The 17,168-nt window shown below is 40.8% G+C and overlaps 1 protein-coding gene across 4 annotated transcripts in view; it reads left to right on the top strand.

Moving 5' to 3' along the window:
* Positions 1 to 16,813, top strand: part of SHLD1 (shieldin complex subunit 1) — a 113,809-nt gene extending 96,996 nt beyond the window's left edge. For 3 of the 4 annotated variants that reach the window (XM_027559411.1, XM_027559410.1, XM_027559412.1), the window contains exon 3: positions 15,150 to 16,813. In XM_027559411.1, the coding sequence (XP_027415212.1) occupies positions 15,150 to 15,592 (443 nt within the window). In that variant the 3' untranslated portion in view covers positions 15,593 to 16,813. The remainder of the gene's footprint in view (positions 1 to 15,149) is intronic. The other variant, XM_027559413.1, reaches the window with a different exon arrangement.
* The last annotated feature ends 355 nt before the right edge of the window (positions 16,814 to 17,168 follow it).

Genomic DNA, 17,168 nt, shown 5'->3' with positions numbered 1-17,168 from the left:
AACTTTCCCATGGTCACATACCCAGTAAGTGACCACGATAAGATTCAAATTCAAGTCTTCTAAATACAAAGTCCACCAGTGTCTTGTCTGTCAGGACAAAAGCATTCAGATTTCTGATTTATGATTATGAGCTTTTTTTTTTTTTTTTTTTTTACGATAACCAGAAATTAAAACCACATTAGTCTCTCCTTTAAGGTAGCAGATGTGAAAATATATGTACACTGAAACCATGCTGCCTTCCATTGCATAGAACTAACTTTGAAGTTCCCTTGTGGGAACTGCTTTTAGAACCAGCATGTGAAACAGAAGAAAAGTAGTTTCCTTTTGGAGATAAACCTTGTTTTTTAACCCAAGCCCTGTTACCCTGCATGATCACATACACAATTTATCAGTTTTTGTTCCTAATGCCTCTTGACATTTTCCAAAAAGCTAATTCTGTCCTCTGAGGATGGAGATTTGCCACTAATAAGGACATACAGAAGTTTCCAGAGTAAATAAAGACATTTTCTAAAGAAACTCCAAAATGGTCTCAGCAGCATCAACATTTTTAAATTAAGAGCTTACCCCTGCCCCCTAAGGTGGTCACTTTGAAGAGGGAACATTCAGTGATATATTTACATATACAAATATGGTCTGGTCCGTTTGCTTCCAATTCAGTCTCTCACTTCGTAGATATACTTGACTTTGATTTGACGTAGAGTGAAATATGTTTACACAAGTGTTTGTTGTTGTTTAGTCATGTCCAACTCTTTGTGACCCCATCAACTATAGCTTATCGGTTCCTCTGTCCATGGAATTCTCCAGGCAAAAATACTGGAGTGGGTTGCCATTTCCTTCTCCAGAGGATCTTCCCAACCTAGGAATAGAACTCGTTCTCCTTTATTGCAGGTGGATTCTTGACTGCTGAGCCACCAGGGAAGCCCTTTACATAAATATGCGTCTAACACAAATACTGCTGTGTGTAGAGAAACATCAGACTTTCCTTGTCAGTCTCAGAAAGTCTTACTGGTGGTGTCAACAGTGGAACTGGCTTGGTTTTGATAGGAATTCTGTTCCCCTTTAAATCTTACAATTAGGAAATGACTTGCGGATTTGGACAGATTGTGAGTAGGCCTGCCTTCTTCAAAGAAAACAGATCCGGTTTCTGCTTCTCCAGCAGAGGAGCATGATCTTCTTACTAAGTATGTCTCTAGCAACACTTTCAAGTATCATTTTTAAAGTGCTTACTTTTTCTTACAGTGAAGGTTTAGGTTAAAGTTTCAAGCATCATCTTAATTAGCCACTCACGTTTAAATTAACTCTGCTGAAATAAACAGCTATATTCAAAATAGTAATGTTGCTGTAGCAACCTAAATCCAAATCATTCGCTTTTCCTTTCTGTTCACAATTGTTCCTTACTAGCTAGGCCTGGATAGGAAACAAATTTCCTGAAAATTCCCATGTAAATTAGGTTTTTCAAATAGTTTGGGAGGGGAAAAATACTTTAAAATGATTGCTTTAAATGATACCTTGAAGCTCATAATTCCCAAAGGTTCCTGAAAAAGCATAAGTCCCTTGTGTGATGGCCTCACCTGGTTATCTCATCTCAGGGTTCCTGGTGCTCAGAATGTGGATGAGGTCTAGGGGTCATAGTTCTTTTTTCTTTGTGACAATACTCCTTGGAAGGAAAGTTATGACCAACATAGACAGCATTTTAAAAAGCTCATAGTAGAGAAAGCCTTGAAAATTTTGTTATTTGTATTTCTAAACAATAGGAGAAGAAAATTATCCTGAATAGTAAATTGAAATGCTGAACTTTATGCTTGTGTTAAAAATTATCCTAAAATGATTAAAAATATGCAAAGAGATAAAATAAATAAATAAATAAATAAAAAGCTCATATATGGATGTGAGAGTTGGACTATAAAGAAAGCCGAGCACCGAAGAATTGATGCTTTTGAACTGTGGTGTTGGAGAAGACTCTTGAGAGTCCCTTCGACTGCAAGGAGATCCAACCAGTCCATCCTAAAGGAGATCAGTCCTGGGTGTTCATTGGTAGGACTGATTTTGAAGCTGAAACTCTAATCCTTTGGCCACCTGATGCGAAGAGCTGACTCATTTGAAAAGACTGATGCTGGGAAAGATTGAGGGCAGGAGGAGAAGGGGATGACAGAGGATGAGATGGTTGGATGGCATCACCGACTCAATGGACATGGGTTTGGGTGGACTCTGGGAGTTGGTGATGGACAGGGAGACCTGGCATGCTGTGGTTCATGGGGTCGCAAAGAGTCGGACACAACTGAGCAACTGAACTGAACTGAACTGAAAATTAAAGAATAGTTGGCTTACAATATTGTGTTAATTTCTATTGTACAGCAAAATGTTTCAGTTACACACACACACAAATATATATATATATATATATATTTCAAAATATTCTTTTCCATAATGGTTTATCTCCTGATATTGAGTACAGGGACTTCCCTGGTGGTCCAGCGGATAAGAATCTGCCTTCCAATGAAGGGGACAAGGGTTCAATCACGGGTTGGGGAAGTAAGATCCCACATGTCACGGGACAGCTAAGGCTGTGCACCACAACAAGAGAAGCCTGCATGCTGCAATGAAGACCCAATACAGTCAAAAAAAAAAAGATATTGAATATAGTTCTCTGGGGACGACAGAGGATGAGATGGCTGGATGGCATCACTGACTCGATGGCCGTGAGTCTGAGTGAACTCCGGGAGTTGGTGATGGACAGGGAAGCCTGGCGTGCTGCGATTCATGGGGTCGCAAAGAGTCAGACACGACTGAGTGACTGATCTGATCTGATCTGATCTGATAGTTCCCTGTGCCTTGTTGTTATCCATCCAATATGTAATAATTTGCATCTGCTAACTGCAGACTTCCAGTCCATCCCTCACCCACCAGCCCTTCCTTTGGCAACCACAAGTCTGTTCTCTGTGTTTGTGGGGGCCTCAGTTCTTATTCCAGCTGTAGCTAAAATGTTCTGATCCAGAAAGTGAGGAGAGTTGAACGAGGTGACTCCTCATGGCTTTTCTAACAGTGAAGGGGTCAGGTTCTCTGTTCCAGTAACTTAATTGCTACTTAACAAAATATGATCCATTGGATCAGAGAAAAAGCAAGAGAATTCCAGAAAAACATATACTCCTGCACCATTGACTTTGTTAAAGCCTTTGACCGTGTGGATCACAACAAACTGTGGAAAATTCTTAAAGAGATGGGAATACTAGACCATCTCACTTGGCTCCTGAGAAACTTGTATGCAGGTCAAGAAGCAACAGAACCAGACATGGAACAGACTGATTCCAAATTGGGAAAGGAGTATATCAAGGCTGTATATTGTCACCCTGCTTATTTAACTTATATGCAGAATACATCATTGAAATGCTGGGCTGGAAGCACAAGCTGGAATCAAGATTGCTGGGAGAAATATCAATAACCTCAGATATGCAGATGACACCATCCTTATGGCAGAAAGTGAAGAGGAACTAAAGAGCCTCCTCATGAAGGTGAAAGAGGAGAATGAAAAAGCTGGCTTAAAACTCAACATTCAAAAACTAAAGATCATAGCATCTAGTCCTATCACTTCATGGCAAATAGATGGGGAAACAATGGAAACAGTGACAGACTTTATTTTCTTGGGCTCCAAAATCATTGCAGATGGTGACTGCAGCCATGAAATTAAAAGAGGCTTCCTCCTTGGAAGAAAAGCTATGACCATCCTAGACAGCATATTAAAAAGCAGAGACATTACTTTGCCGGCAGAGGTCTGTAGAGTCAAAGCTATGGTTTTTCCAGTAGTCATGTATGGATGTAAGAGTTGGACCATACAGAAGGCTAAGTGCTGAAGAATTGATGCTTTTGAACTGTGGTGTTGGAGAAGATTCTTGAGAGTCTCTTGGACTGTGAGGAGATCAAACCAGTCAATCCTAAAGGAAATCAATCCTGAATATTCATTGGAAGGACTGATTCTGAAGCTCCAATACTTTGGCCACCTGATGTGAAGAACTGACTCATTGGAAAAGACCCTGATGCTGGGAAAGATTGAAGGCAGGAGAAGGGAACGATAGAGAGGAAGATGATTGGTGGCATCACCGACTCAATGGACATGAGTTTGAGCAAGCTCCAGGACATGGTGAAGGACAGGTAAGCCTTCACCTGGTGTTTGTTGGGGTCTCCAAAGGGTCAGACACAACTGAGCAACTGAAAGAAAAGAAGAAAAGGCAATTCAAGCTGTTTTAAAATCAAGCTTCAGGCTAAGCCTCAGTCTCATAGTAAAGAAGAGAATTGTTAAGCATTTCTAGTATCTAAGCTTATGGTTTCTAAATGTTGATTATGAGTCATCTAGGGAGACTCTTGAACGCCCTACTTGGCTCATCATCACCATCAGTGGTCCTCATTGTGGCAAATAGTAGTTATATGAAAATGATTTTAATTAAGAAAAATAATGAGTCTGTTAGCCTTTTTTGTGTGTTCTATTTGCCAATACCTTCATCAAGTGACTCTGGAGACTTGGTCCTGTCTTAATTTTTTTTGTCTGGAAAATGAGATTCAATAAGCTGGTTGTGTCCCCAGCCCCTGGATCATGACTTTTTATTAAATGGAGTAGAAACACAGTATCACTTTTTGGTAGTGATAAACTAACACAGAGAGTTGTTTTGTTTGGGAAGCAGGTTTGTGGTTAAAACAAAAACAGGACTTGAGGCTTTTCATGTCGTCTTTTTTTCATCCTCACATTTTTAAAAAAATCTCCAGTCTGGAAAAATCTGGTCTTGAGATTAATTGGAGAAAAGTCAGAAAAGATATTGTTTTCTTTATAATTTTATAAGCCATTAAAAAGAAGATAGAAAAGAGACAAAAACTCGAAAGAAAAATGGTAAAGAACATTAACAGACAGTTTACAGCAAGGAAACCCATATGAAAAGCAGCTCAGCATAGGAGTAATCAGGAAAATGTGAACCCAATAAGGAGATAGAGCTTGAAGCATCTGACAGTATCAGGGTTTGGCAAAGCTGTGGAGAAACAGGAAAAGCTGGACATCGCCGGTGGGACTGTAAATGCTGCAACCACTTGGGAAGGTGATTTGGCAGGATCTAGTGAAATTGAAAACACATGTTTCCTTCAACTCAGCAGTTCCACTCCTGGATGTATTTCCAGAGAAAGTCTCACAAGTACACAAGGGCTCACTAAGGCCATGTTTGTAAAAGTGAAAAATTAGACACAACCTACACAGCCTTAAAAATAAAATTGAAAAGACCATCACACATAAAGCAACACTCTATCTTGCTTATGGATACTTATATATGTAAAGTATAAAAATGGGCTGGAAGAAATCAGTTTCTATGTGGGAATTTCTACTTACATGTCAACTTTAATTGAATTGTTTAATTCTTCTTTAATAGGGAAAAAAGATTTGAAGCAAATATGTCATTAGGTAATTGTCAATCTGGAGTGGTGTGAACTTGGATATTATTGTTCTCTGTAATTTTCAGAATTTAATCTCTTTAGAAAATTTTGAATTTTAATCTCTTCAGAAAAAATTTAAAATGCCAAGATAAAAGTAAGATAGTTTATAAATCAGACAGTAGAGATTGACCTTTATTAATTGCTCTGGGCACCTACTCTTAGGGCTGTTCACCTATGACACATATTTTTTTAAATTTTTTCAGCATTCATTTTATTTCTCAGCAGTTGCCATTTAGAGGACTCTGTTCTCTGCCCTTGGCATCTGTTGGGTGATTCATCCATGCTTTTACTTTTGAAAAGATGTAAATACAGACCTAGACTGTGGTTTCAAAAGCACCTGACCACACCATCCATCCTTTGAAGTGTTAATTTGGATTAAATATCCTAATATGAGTATCTCCTTGCCTTTCCTTATGAGTATGTGGTTTATGTCCCTTAAAGAAACGGTTTGCAGATTCTAAAATGTATAAGCCATCAGGCAAAAGGAGGCTTAAGCTTATGTTTTTCTGGTCATTGATTTTATGTTACTAATGAGATGGGGAATAACTATGCTGATGCTATTCCTTGAGGGGTGGGGGATAGCCAGATGAAACCAGAAAGAGGAATCTAAACAAGTTGCTGATAGAGTAAACTGAAGCCCTTCACTTGCAGGGCAGTAATCAAAATTTCTTGGACAGCAAGTGGGTAGGAAAAATACCAGGTCTGAAAAAGCAAGGGTAGAAAAAGAGGATTTTCTTAGAATACAGTAGAACAAATCCACAGAAGGTTTAGTAAAAACAAAGAAACAAAAATCTGTAGGTACATTATGTATACCACAGACTGGGGTTATTTCCGGCATCAAAACTCAACCCTCCCCTACCTTGCCCCCAGGTGTGTGTGGTGGAATGTCTCACTGTTGACCCAAGATATATCTGCCCCTTCCTCCAGCATCAGCTTATAAGTGTAATATATCATGATTCATATGTTCATATAGTGGATTATGTAACCCAGGGCCCTTTTGAGAGTGAAAAAGGATACTCTTAATAAATAATTGAGACAACAGGCACAAACTGAGGTTTTCCAGGCAAACATCCCAGTCACCCTAGTGAATACTGGTTACCATAGTAATACACACATTTACATGTACATTTGAAAGTAAAACTTATCAAATAAAACAAAACATCAAAACTTTTAAAATGTATCTACCATCTGCTTGGCCATGATGATACAACAGATAATGAGAGTGACAAAAAACTTTGAGTAGGAGAAGATCGACAGTAAACAACGAATCATGTATTATTAAAGGCTGTTAGGTTTATATGGAAACTATAAGACAGACAAGGGCAATAGGGACAGCTAGGATCTCAGAGAAGGCGATGGCACCCCATTCCAGTACTCTTGCCTGGAAAATCCCATGGACAGAGGAGCCTCTTGGGCTGCAGTCCATGGGGTCGAGAAGAGTCGGACACATCTGAGTGACTTCACTTTCACTTTTCACTTCCATGCATTGGAGAAGGAAAGGGCAACCCACTCCAGTGTTCTTGCCTGCAGAATCCCAGGGATCGGGGAGCCTGGTGGCCTGCGGTCTATGGGGTCGCACAGAGTCAGACACGACTGAAGCGACTTAGCAGCAGCAGCAGCAGGATCTAGGAAGTAAAAGAAATACAGTTTTAAATAGTGTGCTCCAGAAAAGTGTGGCAGACTGAATTATTGTTCACCAGTAATCTCTTCTCCCTATGGGAGAATTTTTCTTCCTCATTCTTTTGAAATCAGGTTTGGCCATACAACTTAACATTGGCATTGATGTGTGAACAGAAATGGCAGTGCTCTCCCAGGGACTGCCCTACCATGCTCTGTTCCATGGTCACTTAGCGATGTTGAGGTAGTGGCCTGGGTTCTAGGGTAAGGACAAGGATGATACAGATCTGCTAGTAGCATGACAGAGTGCAAGGAGTAAGAAATAATCATTTGTTGTTTTATGAGATTTGGGATTTACTTGTTACGTAGCATAACCTAGGCCACTCATACAGAAGGCCTCACTGAGAAGGTAACAAACATCTGAGCGGAGAACTCATGGTGATGTGGAAACCGATTATGCAGACATGTGGAGCAAACATGTTCCATGGGGAGGAATAGCCAGTGCAAAGGTTATGAAGAGGGAACCGGCTTTTATTTTTTTTTTTAATATTTATTTACTTATCTGGCTGCACCAGTCTTAGTTGCAGCGTGCAGGGTCTTTATTGCTGCCTGTGGACTCTAGTTGCAGCACATGGGATCTAGTTCCCTGGTCAGGGGTTGAACCTGGATCCCCTGCATTGGGAGCATGGAGTCTTAGCCTCTGGGCCACCAGGGAAGTCCTGGTTTTGAGGCGGGAGCATTCTTGATATGCTCAAGGATCAGGAAAGAAGTCAGGATGCAGAGGTGTCAGCACCGGTTTGATTTCCCTGAGGTCTGTAGGGCTGGACGTAGGACTTGTTCTTGTTCATCCAGTGATGCTGCTCACTCCTCTGTTCCTCCACAGAGTATGGAGTGAGGCAGCAAGAATGAGAGGAAAGAAGAGGATATAAAGGAAGGAAAAGCAAATGAGGTTTGGAACAGGAAGATGCAGCCTCACAGGGGGTGCCCCAGATCTTTGGGCCACAGCCCCTGATATACTAAAATTGGTAGGTCACCCATGTAGGGACGTTGGGAGGCCTCTGACTGCTGTCATGAAGGAGATGAGTCAGCACATCCAAAGTGTGCTGGTGAGTGACCACCCCTCACCAGGACGTGTTCCCCTTCTCCCATTCTCCTTGTTCTCATGCCCGTAAATTTTTCTAAGAGCCACACGGAACCCAGGGAGCCTCCAACAGACAAACTGAGGCAACAGAGCTACCCTTGGGAGTGCCATGCAGCACCCTGAGAAAGGGGCAGCTCCCTCCACCCCTGCCCAAGCAACATAGGAGATTATACAAACCACATATTCCTTCTTTCTTTAAATCCTGATCATTCTCCATATTTTTATTAAGTGTTGGGTTAGATTTCTGTCAGCTCTGTACAGCCTTGAAGCCACAGATCCTCCTAATTAGCAGTTGCTGGTGAAAGAAACTCTGGACAAATAAGGCAGCTGCTGCTGCTGCTGCTAAGTCGCTTCAGTCATGTCCGACTCTGTGCGACCCCATAGACGGCAGCCCACCAGGCTCCCCTGTCCCTGGGATTTTCCAGGCAAGAGTACTGGAGTGGGTTGCCATTGCCTTCTCCCCAAGTAAGGCAGAGTAGGCGGCTATTGATGCTTCTACATGGAGGAGGCAGAGTTCTAAATATCAAATCCATCTAAAAGAAACTTAAAAGTTGAAGGCTAAAATGTTTCACAGAGATAAAAATACCACTGTGCATTTATCAACCACAGAAGTAGTAGCCTTGGAAGATTTACTGGGAGAAACTCTCATTAAATATCTGACTTTCTGAAGGCTAATGGCATTAATTTCAGAATACAACCATTAATCTCAAATGCTCCATGCTAATTGATTGTCTTGGATTACTAAACTCAAATAGCATCTATAACTCCTAAAGATAAAAAAGTAGTTTTTAGGTCTATAAGAATCTTAAATATCTATATATTATCACTACTCTCTTTGGTCAAAGAAAATTTAACAATTTACCTCTGGTAGATAGTTGCCCTGGAAGCAATGCATGCAAAAGCACTGTGATCTCAAGCCCCATCCTTCCTGCTTTCTTCTTTCAAATCCTAAAGAAATCTATTCACCATGGAAAGCATATTGAAATAGAAAGGGAAATTTCACCCAATTTACATAATGCCAGAATTATTAGGATTGGGGCCCTCACTGAGAAAATAAAAAGCCATCTCAAAGCCTTGGAGGGAAGGAATGCATGGTGCAAACAGGTGACCCCCTAGAAGGGCATTCACTATGCAGGTATCAATAGCAAAAATGCCTTGGAGAGCTCAAGGCAAATCGATCTGTTACAACTCTGTAGGATTCAGCATTGAGTTCCGGCTCCTTCCAGAATCCTTTGAGCCAGTGTCACTCCCTGGGAGTGTAGGGCATTACTGGGATTTGGGGAAAGGATGATTCTCTGATATATGGGATTCTTCCATGCGTTGTAGGACATTTACATCCTTGATCCCACTCACTAAATACAAGTAACGCTTTCCAGTTACTGACACAAAAGCATCCCCAGACTGTCCCTGGAGTAGACATTTCTATCCTCAGTTGAGAGCCCTACAAGTCTAAGCTCTAGCAACAGGTAGAATAAGGTGGGGTTTGAATATAGCTGTGAGGATGCTCCACTGAGCAGGAACTGACCAAGTTATCAGATGTCCATCTTCTGTCTGTGTGTAGGTACATCAGGAAAAGAAGTGGCTGGCTTTGTATACTGGTGAAGAAACAATAATATATCCAAAAGTTCACCACAGCCACATAATTAAAGAGACGACTTTGTAGTCAGTGGTAAAGCAAATTTTTAAAGGAAATTAAAGTCAAAATGAACTAGAAGCAGTGTTCAAAAGAACTGACGTAGTAAATAACTCAATCCATATTGTCATTACTCTTCTGGAAAGGGGAAGGAGGGTCTTTTTGAAGATGAATTGCCAGCTGCTTGACGTATCCCTGAAAATAGAGATGACAGGCTAGGTTTTTAGGTTCTTCCATGGACACTGAATTTCAAAAATTAAATGAAACATAAAAATGGAACACAGATGAGAAGTTTTAAATCTGCATATCCAAGTTATTGACCAGCTGCTTAATAAGTACACACCCTACTGCTTGGAGTGTCTCTGCGTAGCTCTCCTTCTCTCTCCACTTCTTCCCATTGACCCTCCCCAGCCCCTGGCTTCCTGCCTTTACCCCCAGGACCAGATCATCTGTGGGAAAGAAGGTGGAAAGGGACACCTTGCCCTGCCATGGTGGGATCCTTCCCTTTTCCCTTTCCCCTCACCTCTCTAATGGCAGTACATTTGTTAGGCAACTATATTTGCCAATCCCTGAACTAAGGCTTTTATGATTGTTTTAATTTTATAGTAGGCTACCCAAAGAAATTTTAACAATTATTCCTTCAGAGGTTTGTTTTAATTTTTTTTCTTGAAACAATCTCAAACTCATAGAAATTTGCAAGTATGATATAAAGGTTTTTTTTTTTTTTTCATGATTTGAGAGTAAGTTGCCAACTTGTTGCCCACCACCTCTGATTTTCCTACAAATAAGGACATTCTCCTACAAAGTCCAATGAAACCATGAAAATCAGAAAAGTAACAGTAACACGTTACTACCATCTAATCCCCAGACTCCATTCAAGGGGCCCAAGAGTGTTCTGCAAAAGGAGCCAGAGGAAATCCCATGCTACATTTAGTTGTCCTGTCTCTGTAGTCTCCTTCAGTCTGGAACAGTTGCTCAGCCTTTCTTTGGTTTTCATGAACTTGGCACTTCGGAAGAGTACGGGCCATTCATTTTGTAGAACTTCTCTTGGTTTGGTTTTGTCTGCCGCTTCATCATAATTGGTTCAGGTGCTGCACCTTTGGCAAGAATATCCAAGAAGTGATGCTGGGCCTTCCTGTTCACTGGATCAGGTCACACATGATTTTGATTTGTCCTGTTACTGATGTTGCTCTTAGATCCCTTGTGTATGGTGATACTTGCCATGCTTCTCCACTATATATAAAGTTATTCTTTTTCCTTTCACAACTAATAAGTATCTTATGGGGAGATACTATGAGCTGTAAATAGCCTGTTTCTCATCAAACTTTCAATTAGTTTATGGATTCATGTTCCGGGCTTATACTTCCCTATCACCAGCCTGGAATCAGCCATTCTTCAAGGTGGGTTAAGTGCTTTACATGTATTATCTTAGTCAGTTCTCACAACATGAGACTCATGAGCTGATAACCATTTTTCACGTGAAGAAGCTGAGTCTCAGAGATGTTAAGTAATTTACTCAGTGTTTGCACAACTTGAACGTGGCAGAACAGGGATTTGAATTTGGGTCTACTTGACTTTGGAAACTGTGTTATGAATCACTCTGCTTTAGATGATCCCAAACTTTCCACTCTGTCTATTCACATCCCCTTCCACATTATAGAACCTATTGACCTGTGTGGATAAGAAAGTTGTTACTGGAAAGTGTGTTTAGCATTCCAAGTCGGGTGGCTAGGAAGTCCTCTCCTGCTGTTTCTCTGACACCAGGACCAGAAAGAAGCCAGCTTCTGCCTCCCTCACCCTCCACCCATCCAGGAGGCTGCAGTTCAGTAAGGGGCTTATTGGGGGGAATTTAGGCAGAAGTTCTGGGCATATCAACAACAAAGGAGATTTCTTTTTCTTTTTAAAAAATTGTATTTTGTTTTTTATGATTGAGGGGCCTCGGACATAGTTTTAGACTTGCTGAAATCCAGTGTAATGGATATACCATCTCTGCCACTAAATTCTTTAGAAAGCCATGGTCTCTGTTGTCTGTCCCAGGAATCTGTCTGGCCACTCTATGAATTCTTTCTCCTTCTGCCTCCATGCTGGGTCTCAGGCTGCTGAAGATATAGCCAACTAGTAGAGGAGGATGTTGACACCAGCCATGGAATTATTTAGTTTCTGCTTCTTCTTGCCACATGGCCTTGTTCACTAACCCTCCTTCTGTTTCCGTGGTCTCTGATTGCTGGTCGCTTCGTAATAAGACTGCATGTAACCTTCTCCAAAGAGGCACCCCTCACTATTTCTGCTACATGCTGATCCTTCCCTAACACTGCATTTATCCTTTGTATCCACACTGTCCCCAGTCAATATCATCCCATCTTTGTGTATTGACAACACACACACACACACATCCTGTGAGTATTTTCCAGTTGTTTGATATCTAGAAGTATGTCTTCTCTAACTGAGGTCCAGTTGAAGTGTGAGTCTCAGGTGAAGGCCATGGTCTTCAGCATCCTCTGTGTATTTTGTAGCAACTTGTAATGAGTTACACTGATATCATTAGATTGCTCTTAAATGTGTGTTGAATTAGTGGATGCTTGTCCACATTGGCCCTGCATGTGTCTCACAGAACTTATGTCCACGTTCTTTTTGTATACTCCAATGCTTTGGATTATACTTTTCCATTCCCTGTATTACCATGGAAGTTCTGGGAAAGAGATCATTTAGCAAAACTCTTGTTTTATAGACGAGAAAGCCAAAGCTTAGAAAGATGTCATGTCTACCTGGTAGGAAAACTAGAGTCAAAACATCAAATCCTGCCTCCTTTTTTAAACTTCACCCAGTGCGCCATTCAACTTTCTTCATCTTTAGCAAGTACAAATATTTTTATTATAGCTATTAATTGAGTTAGCAAGGGTAGGGTGTGTGTGAAATTAAAGCTAGTAATTTAATAAAGCTTATGTCATAGTGAAAAAAGGAAAATACATTTTGATTTAAAGTATGAAATTTTAAAGAATAAAACTGCTAGCTGTATAAGGAATTCTGCAACTTGCAAATTAATTTTTTGTATAAAGTCTTTTGTAGAACACATCAATAGGAACATTGTTTCGAATGACCTAAAGGATTTCTATGTTAAGAATTAGGGTGTCCAGAGAGGAACAGGTTAGATCAAGAACTAAGATTTGTCTTTAGATCTGCTTTCTTCTTTATTATTAAATCACTTACTTTATTTGTTACCCCTCCTTTAAAAAGCACAAAAAATGGTAACTTTAATTTAGAGGTAAAGAGTCTAAAGGATTCTTATAGGGAGTAGAAAAGAAAATGTCTGAACTGTATAAAGGCCCAGAACTGTATGTTAGGGGTCATTGCTGTGTTTGTGCCATGAATTCCTTTGCCTCCTTTGGCCTCTGGTGCAGCCTCTCAACTTCTCAGAATAGTGTTTTTAAATACATGAATCAAAATATATAGGATTACTAAGGAAAAAATATTGAAAAATAGTTATTAAAATATTTAAAGAACAAAGATATGATATAATCAATATATAATGCTTTTTATTAACACTTATATAATAAGATCTAGTATCAGAAGTAATAACTATGGTGATTTCAGAGCAGTGTGTCTTCAACTACTCAGGCTGCCATAACAAAGTACCATCAACTGCGAGGCTCACACCAAAGAAAGGCATGTATCTCCTCACAGTTCTGGAGGCCGAAAGCCTGAGATCAGGGTGTCAGCATGGGCTTTCCTTGCTTACAGAAGATCACCTTTTCATTGTCTGCTTACATGCTCACATGTCCTTTCCTTGGTTCTTGCACATGGGGGTGGGGAGGGGGTGGGAAGGGGAGAGAGAGGGATCTTTTCCTCTTCTTACAAGGCCTTCAAGTCCTGTCTGATTAGGGCCTCACCCTTATGACTTAATTTAACCTTAATAACCTTAAAGTCCCATCTCCAATTACAGTCACATTAGGGATTAGGCCTTCAAGATATGAATTCTGGAAGGACAGTTTGGTCCATACATAGTGATAAGCATAAGTGATATTTTAAAACATCTTCAATAAACTTTAATATGAAATAAAAATAGCTGTGATCTGTTGGTAACAGAGTCACAGACGCTGCTGCTAATAAGTTTGTTGCCTACATTCTTTATGGAAGGAAATTCTTAATTTCAGGTAGAGGTTAATGAAAATAAGGTTTTTCCCCCATTCTAGTTCATAAACATCCTGAATTTCTATATAAGGACTCCCAGGTTAAGAACACCTGCCTGATACATGCAAGTAAGATATTCTTATTTTGAGGAAATGAGTGGCATAATCCCTAGACAGTGGGAACAGATTCTGAAATCAGGTTATTCTACTCATTGCCAGTTACTAAGGAACAGTTCAGTTCAGTTGCTGAGTCGTGTCCGACTCTTGGCAACCCCATGGATTGCAGCAAGCCAGACCTCCCTGTCCATCACCGTCTCCCGGAGCTTGCCCAAACTCATGTCCATTGAGTTGGTGATGCCATCCAACCATCTCATCCACTGACGTCCCCATCTCCCGCTGCCTTCAATCTTTCCCAGCATCAGGGTCTTTTCCAGTGAGTCAGTTCTTCACATCAGGTGGCAAAAGTATCGGAGCTTCAGCATCAGTCCAATGAATATTCATGACTGATTTCCTTTAGGATTGGCTGGTTCGATCTCCTTGGAGTCCAAGGGACTCTCAAGAGTCTTCTCCAACACCACAGTTCAAAAGCATCAATTTTTTGGCACTCAGCTTTCTTTATGGTCCAACTCTCGCATCCATACATGACTACTGGAAAAACCATAGCTTTCTACAGACCTTTGTCAGCAAAGTAATGTCTCTGCTTTTTAATATGCTGTCTAAGTTGGTCGTATCTTTTCTTCCAAGGAGCAAGCATCTTTTAATTTCATGGCTGCAGTCACCATCTGCAGTGATTTTGGAGCCCAAGAAAATAAAGTCTGTCACTGTTTCCATTGTTTCCCCATCTATTTGCCATGAAGTGATGGGACTGGATGCCATGATTCTTCATTTTTTGAATGCTGAGTTTTAAGCCTGCTTTTTCACTGTCCTTTTTCACTTTCATCAAGAAGCTCTTTAGTTCCTCTTTGCTTTCTGCCATAAGGGTGGTGTCATTTGCGTATCTGAGGTTATTGATATTTCTCCCAGCAGTGTTGATTCCAGCTTGTGCTTCATCCAGGACCAAGGAACAGTGAGTATGTTAACTGAAAGGAAATATCATTTGCTCTTGCCTTGCTTTCTGATATTTTAAAATATGTGTTTGAAGATTGGAATGTATTTTGTCTTGCAGATAGCAGTAATCTAAATACTGAGCAAAATGATTCCTGGACCTCTGAGAACTTCTGGTTTTACCCTTCTGTGAAGGGCCAACCAGAAACCAAGGAAGAGGATGATGGACTTCGGAAATCTCTGGATAAATTCTATGAAGTATTTGGCAATCCACAGCCAGCCTCTGGAAATTCACTCTCCACATCTGTTTGCCAGTGCCTGTCTCAGAAAATCAATGAACTAAAGGACCAGGAGAACCAAACATACACCCTCCGCAGTTTTCAAATGGCCCGGGTCATCTTCAACCAGAATGGCTGCTCCATCTTACAGAAACATTCCAGGGATGCCCACTTCTACCCAGTCAGAGAAGGAAGTACGTCTCTACAGGATGAAAAGCTGACCCCAGGACTTTCAAAAGATATTATTCATTTCCTCTTGCAGCAGAACTTGATGAAAGACCAGTAACTGGTGCCTGGTGGTGAGAGCAGGTGTATGGGGGCAGGAGGAGAGTATCCCTGTGGCCAATACCATTGGTGCATCACCCAGAACCCATCAGGTCTCTTGCCAGCTTGGTGTGCCCAGCCCCCAGCTAAGTGCTTTGCAGGCCAAGGCTGGCATCTGTGATCTGGTCCTGGAGCCAGTCCAGTCCAAATGGAGAGCTGGCAGTGTCTGGTGGTTTTATTGCCTTTAGGCCATCCCTTTGACCTAAGGCCAGTGACCAAGTGGTTTGGGAGTCCAAAGTCCACCTTCCTTCTTTCCAGGAAGGACATGCTCTGAGGCATGATTCAAGTATAAGAGCTCCCCTCCTGGTCAGGTCAAAGCTGGGGTTTCACTATCTCACCCTTTCCTGGCTCCTTCCTTTCCCCGCCCTCCTTCTCTCATTCAATTACTGGTGTCTCCTGGGAGTATTTCCATAATAAATCTCCTATACCTGAACCCTTGACTCAGAGTCTGCTTCTGGAAGAACCTGACCTAAGAGGACAGGCTTCCATTTGATGAGTTTTGGGTTTTTTTTTGGGGGGGGGGTGCCCCACTGACTAGGGATAGAACCTGGGCCCCCTGCAGTGGAAGTATGGAGTCCTAACCACTGGAGTGCCAAACAAGTCCCTTGATGAGTTAGTTTTTTTGAAGGGTACAAAGCCTTATGCTGAATCAAATATAAGAATTCAATCAAGTTGTAAAACTGTGACCATGTGACTGAGAACGTGTGTCCCCAAATAATTTAAATATGTTTCCAAAAGGTGCATCACATCTTAATCATACCTTTGCTTCTCCAATGCCAGAGTTTCCTGCTTTATACTCACTGGGTATGGAAGGAACATTTGAACCATCTAAAATAAGAGCTAAGATTTGCAAATTAAAAGAAAAAAGTCTGTTCATCTCCACCAGATTGTAAATGTGAGAGGTGAGAAAAAAACAAATGTGCACCACTCACCAAAGTATGTGTAAACTCATTTATCATATGCTTAATTGATGGATGCAGCCTTGTCAACTTGTGGTGGAAGAAGAAAAGGAAACGTTTGCCCAAGTGGACTCTTTCCTCTCATTTTTGGTTCCACCTGCCTGTTGCCCACACCCTCTGTCACCCTCTGAACAACGGATGTCTCACCCTTGTCCTGCCCTTGCTTGGTCAGGAGCAGCTTCATTTTTTAAAAAATTTTTAATTAAAAAAATTTTACTGATGTATAGTTGGTTTACAGTGTTGCATTAGTTTCAAGTGTACACCAAAGTGAAGTAGTTACACATATACATGTACCCACTCCTTTTTAAATTTTCCATATAAGCCATTATAGAATATTGAGTAGAGTTCTCTGTGCTCTACAGTAGGTCCTTATTAGTTGTTTATTTTATATATAGTAGTGTATACATGTCAGTCTCAATCTTCTAATTTATCCCTCCTCCCCTACCCTTCTCTATGTCTATGCTCTATTTCTGTTTTGTAGATGAGTTCATTTGTACCCTTTTTTTAGATTCCACATGTAAGTGATATCATATGACATTTGTCTTTCTCTCTCTGACTTATTTCACTCAGTATGACAAT

The sequence above is a fragment of the Bos indicus x Bos taurus genome, chromosome 13 (genome assembly GCF_003369695.1).
Source record: "Bos indicus x Bos taurus breed Angus x Brahman F1 hybrid chromosome 13, Bos_hybrid_MaternalHap_v2.0, whole genome shotgun sequence".
Classification (NCBI taxonomy): Eukaryota; Metazoa; Chordata; class Mammalia; order Artiodactyla; family Bovidae; genus Bos; species Bos indicus x Bos taurus.
Note: the sequence above shows the minus strand (reverse complement) of the source record. Positions and strands in the feature narration are given on the sequence as shown.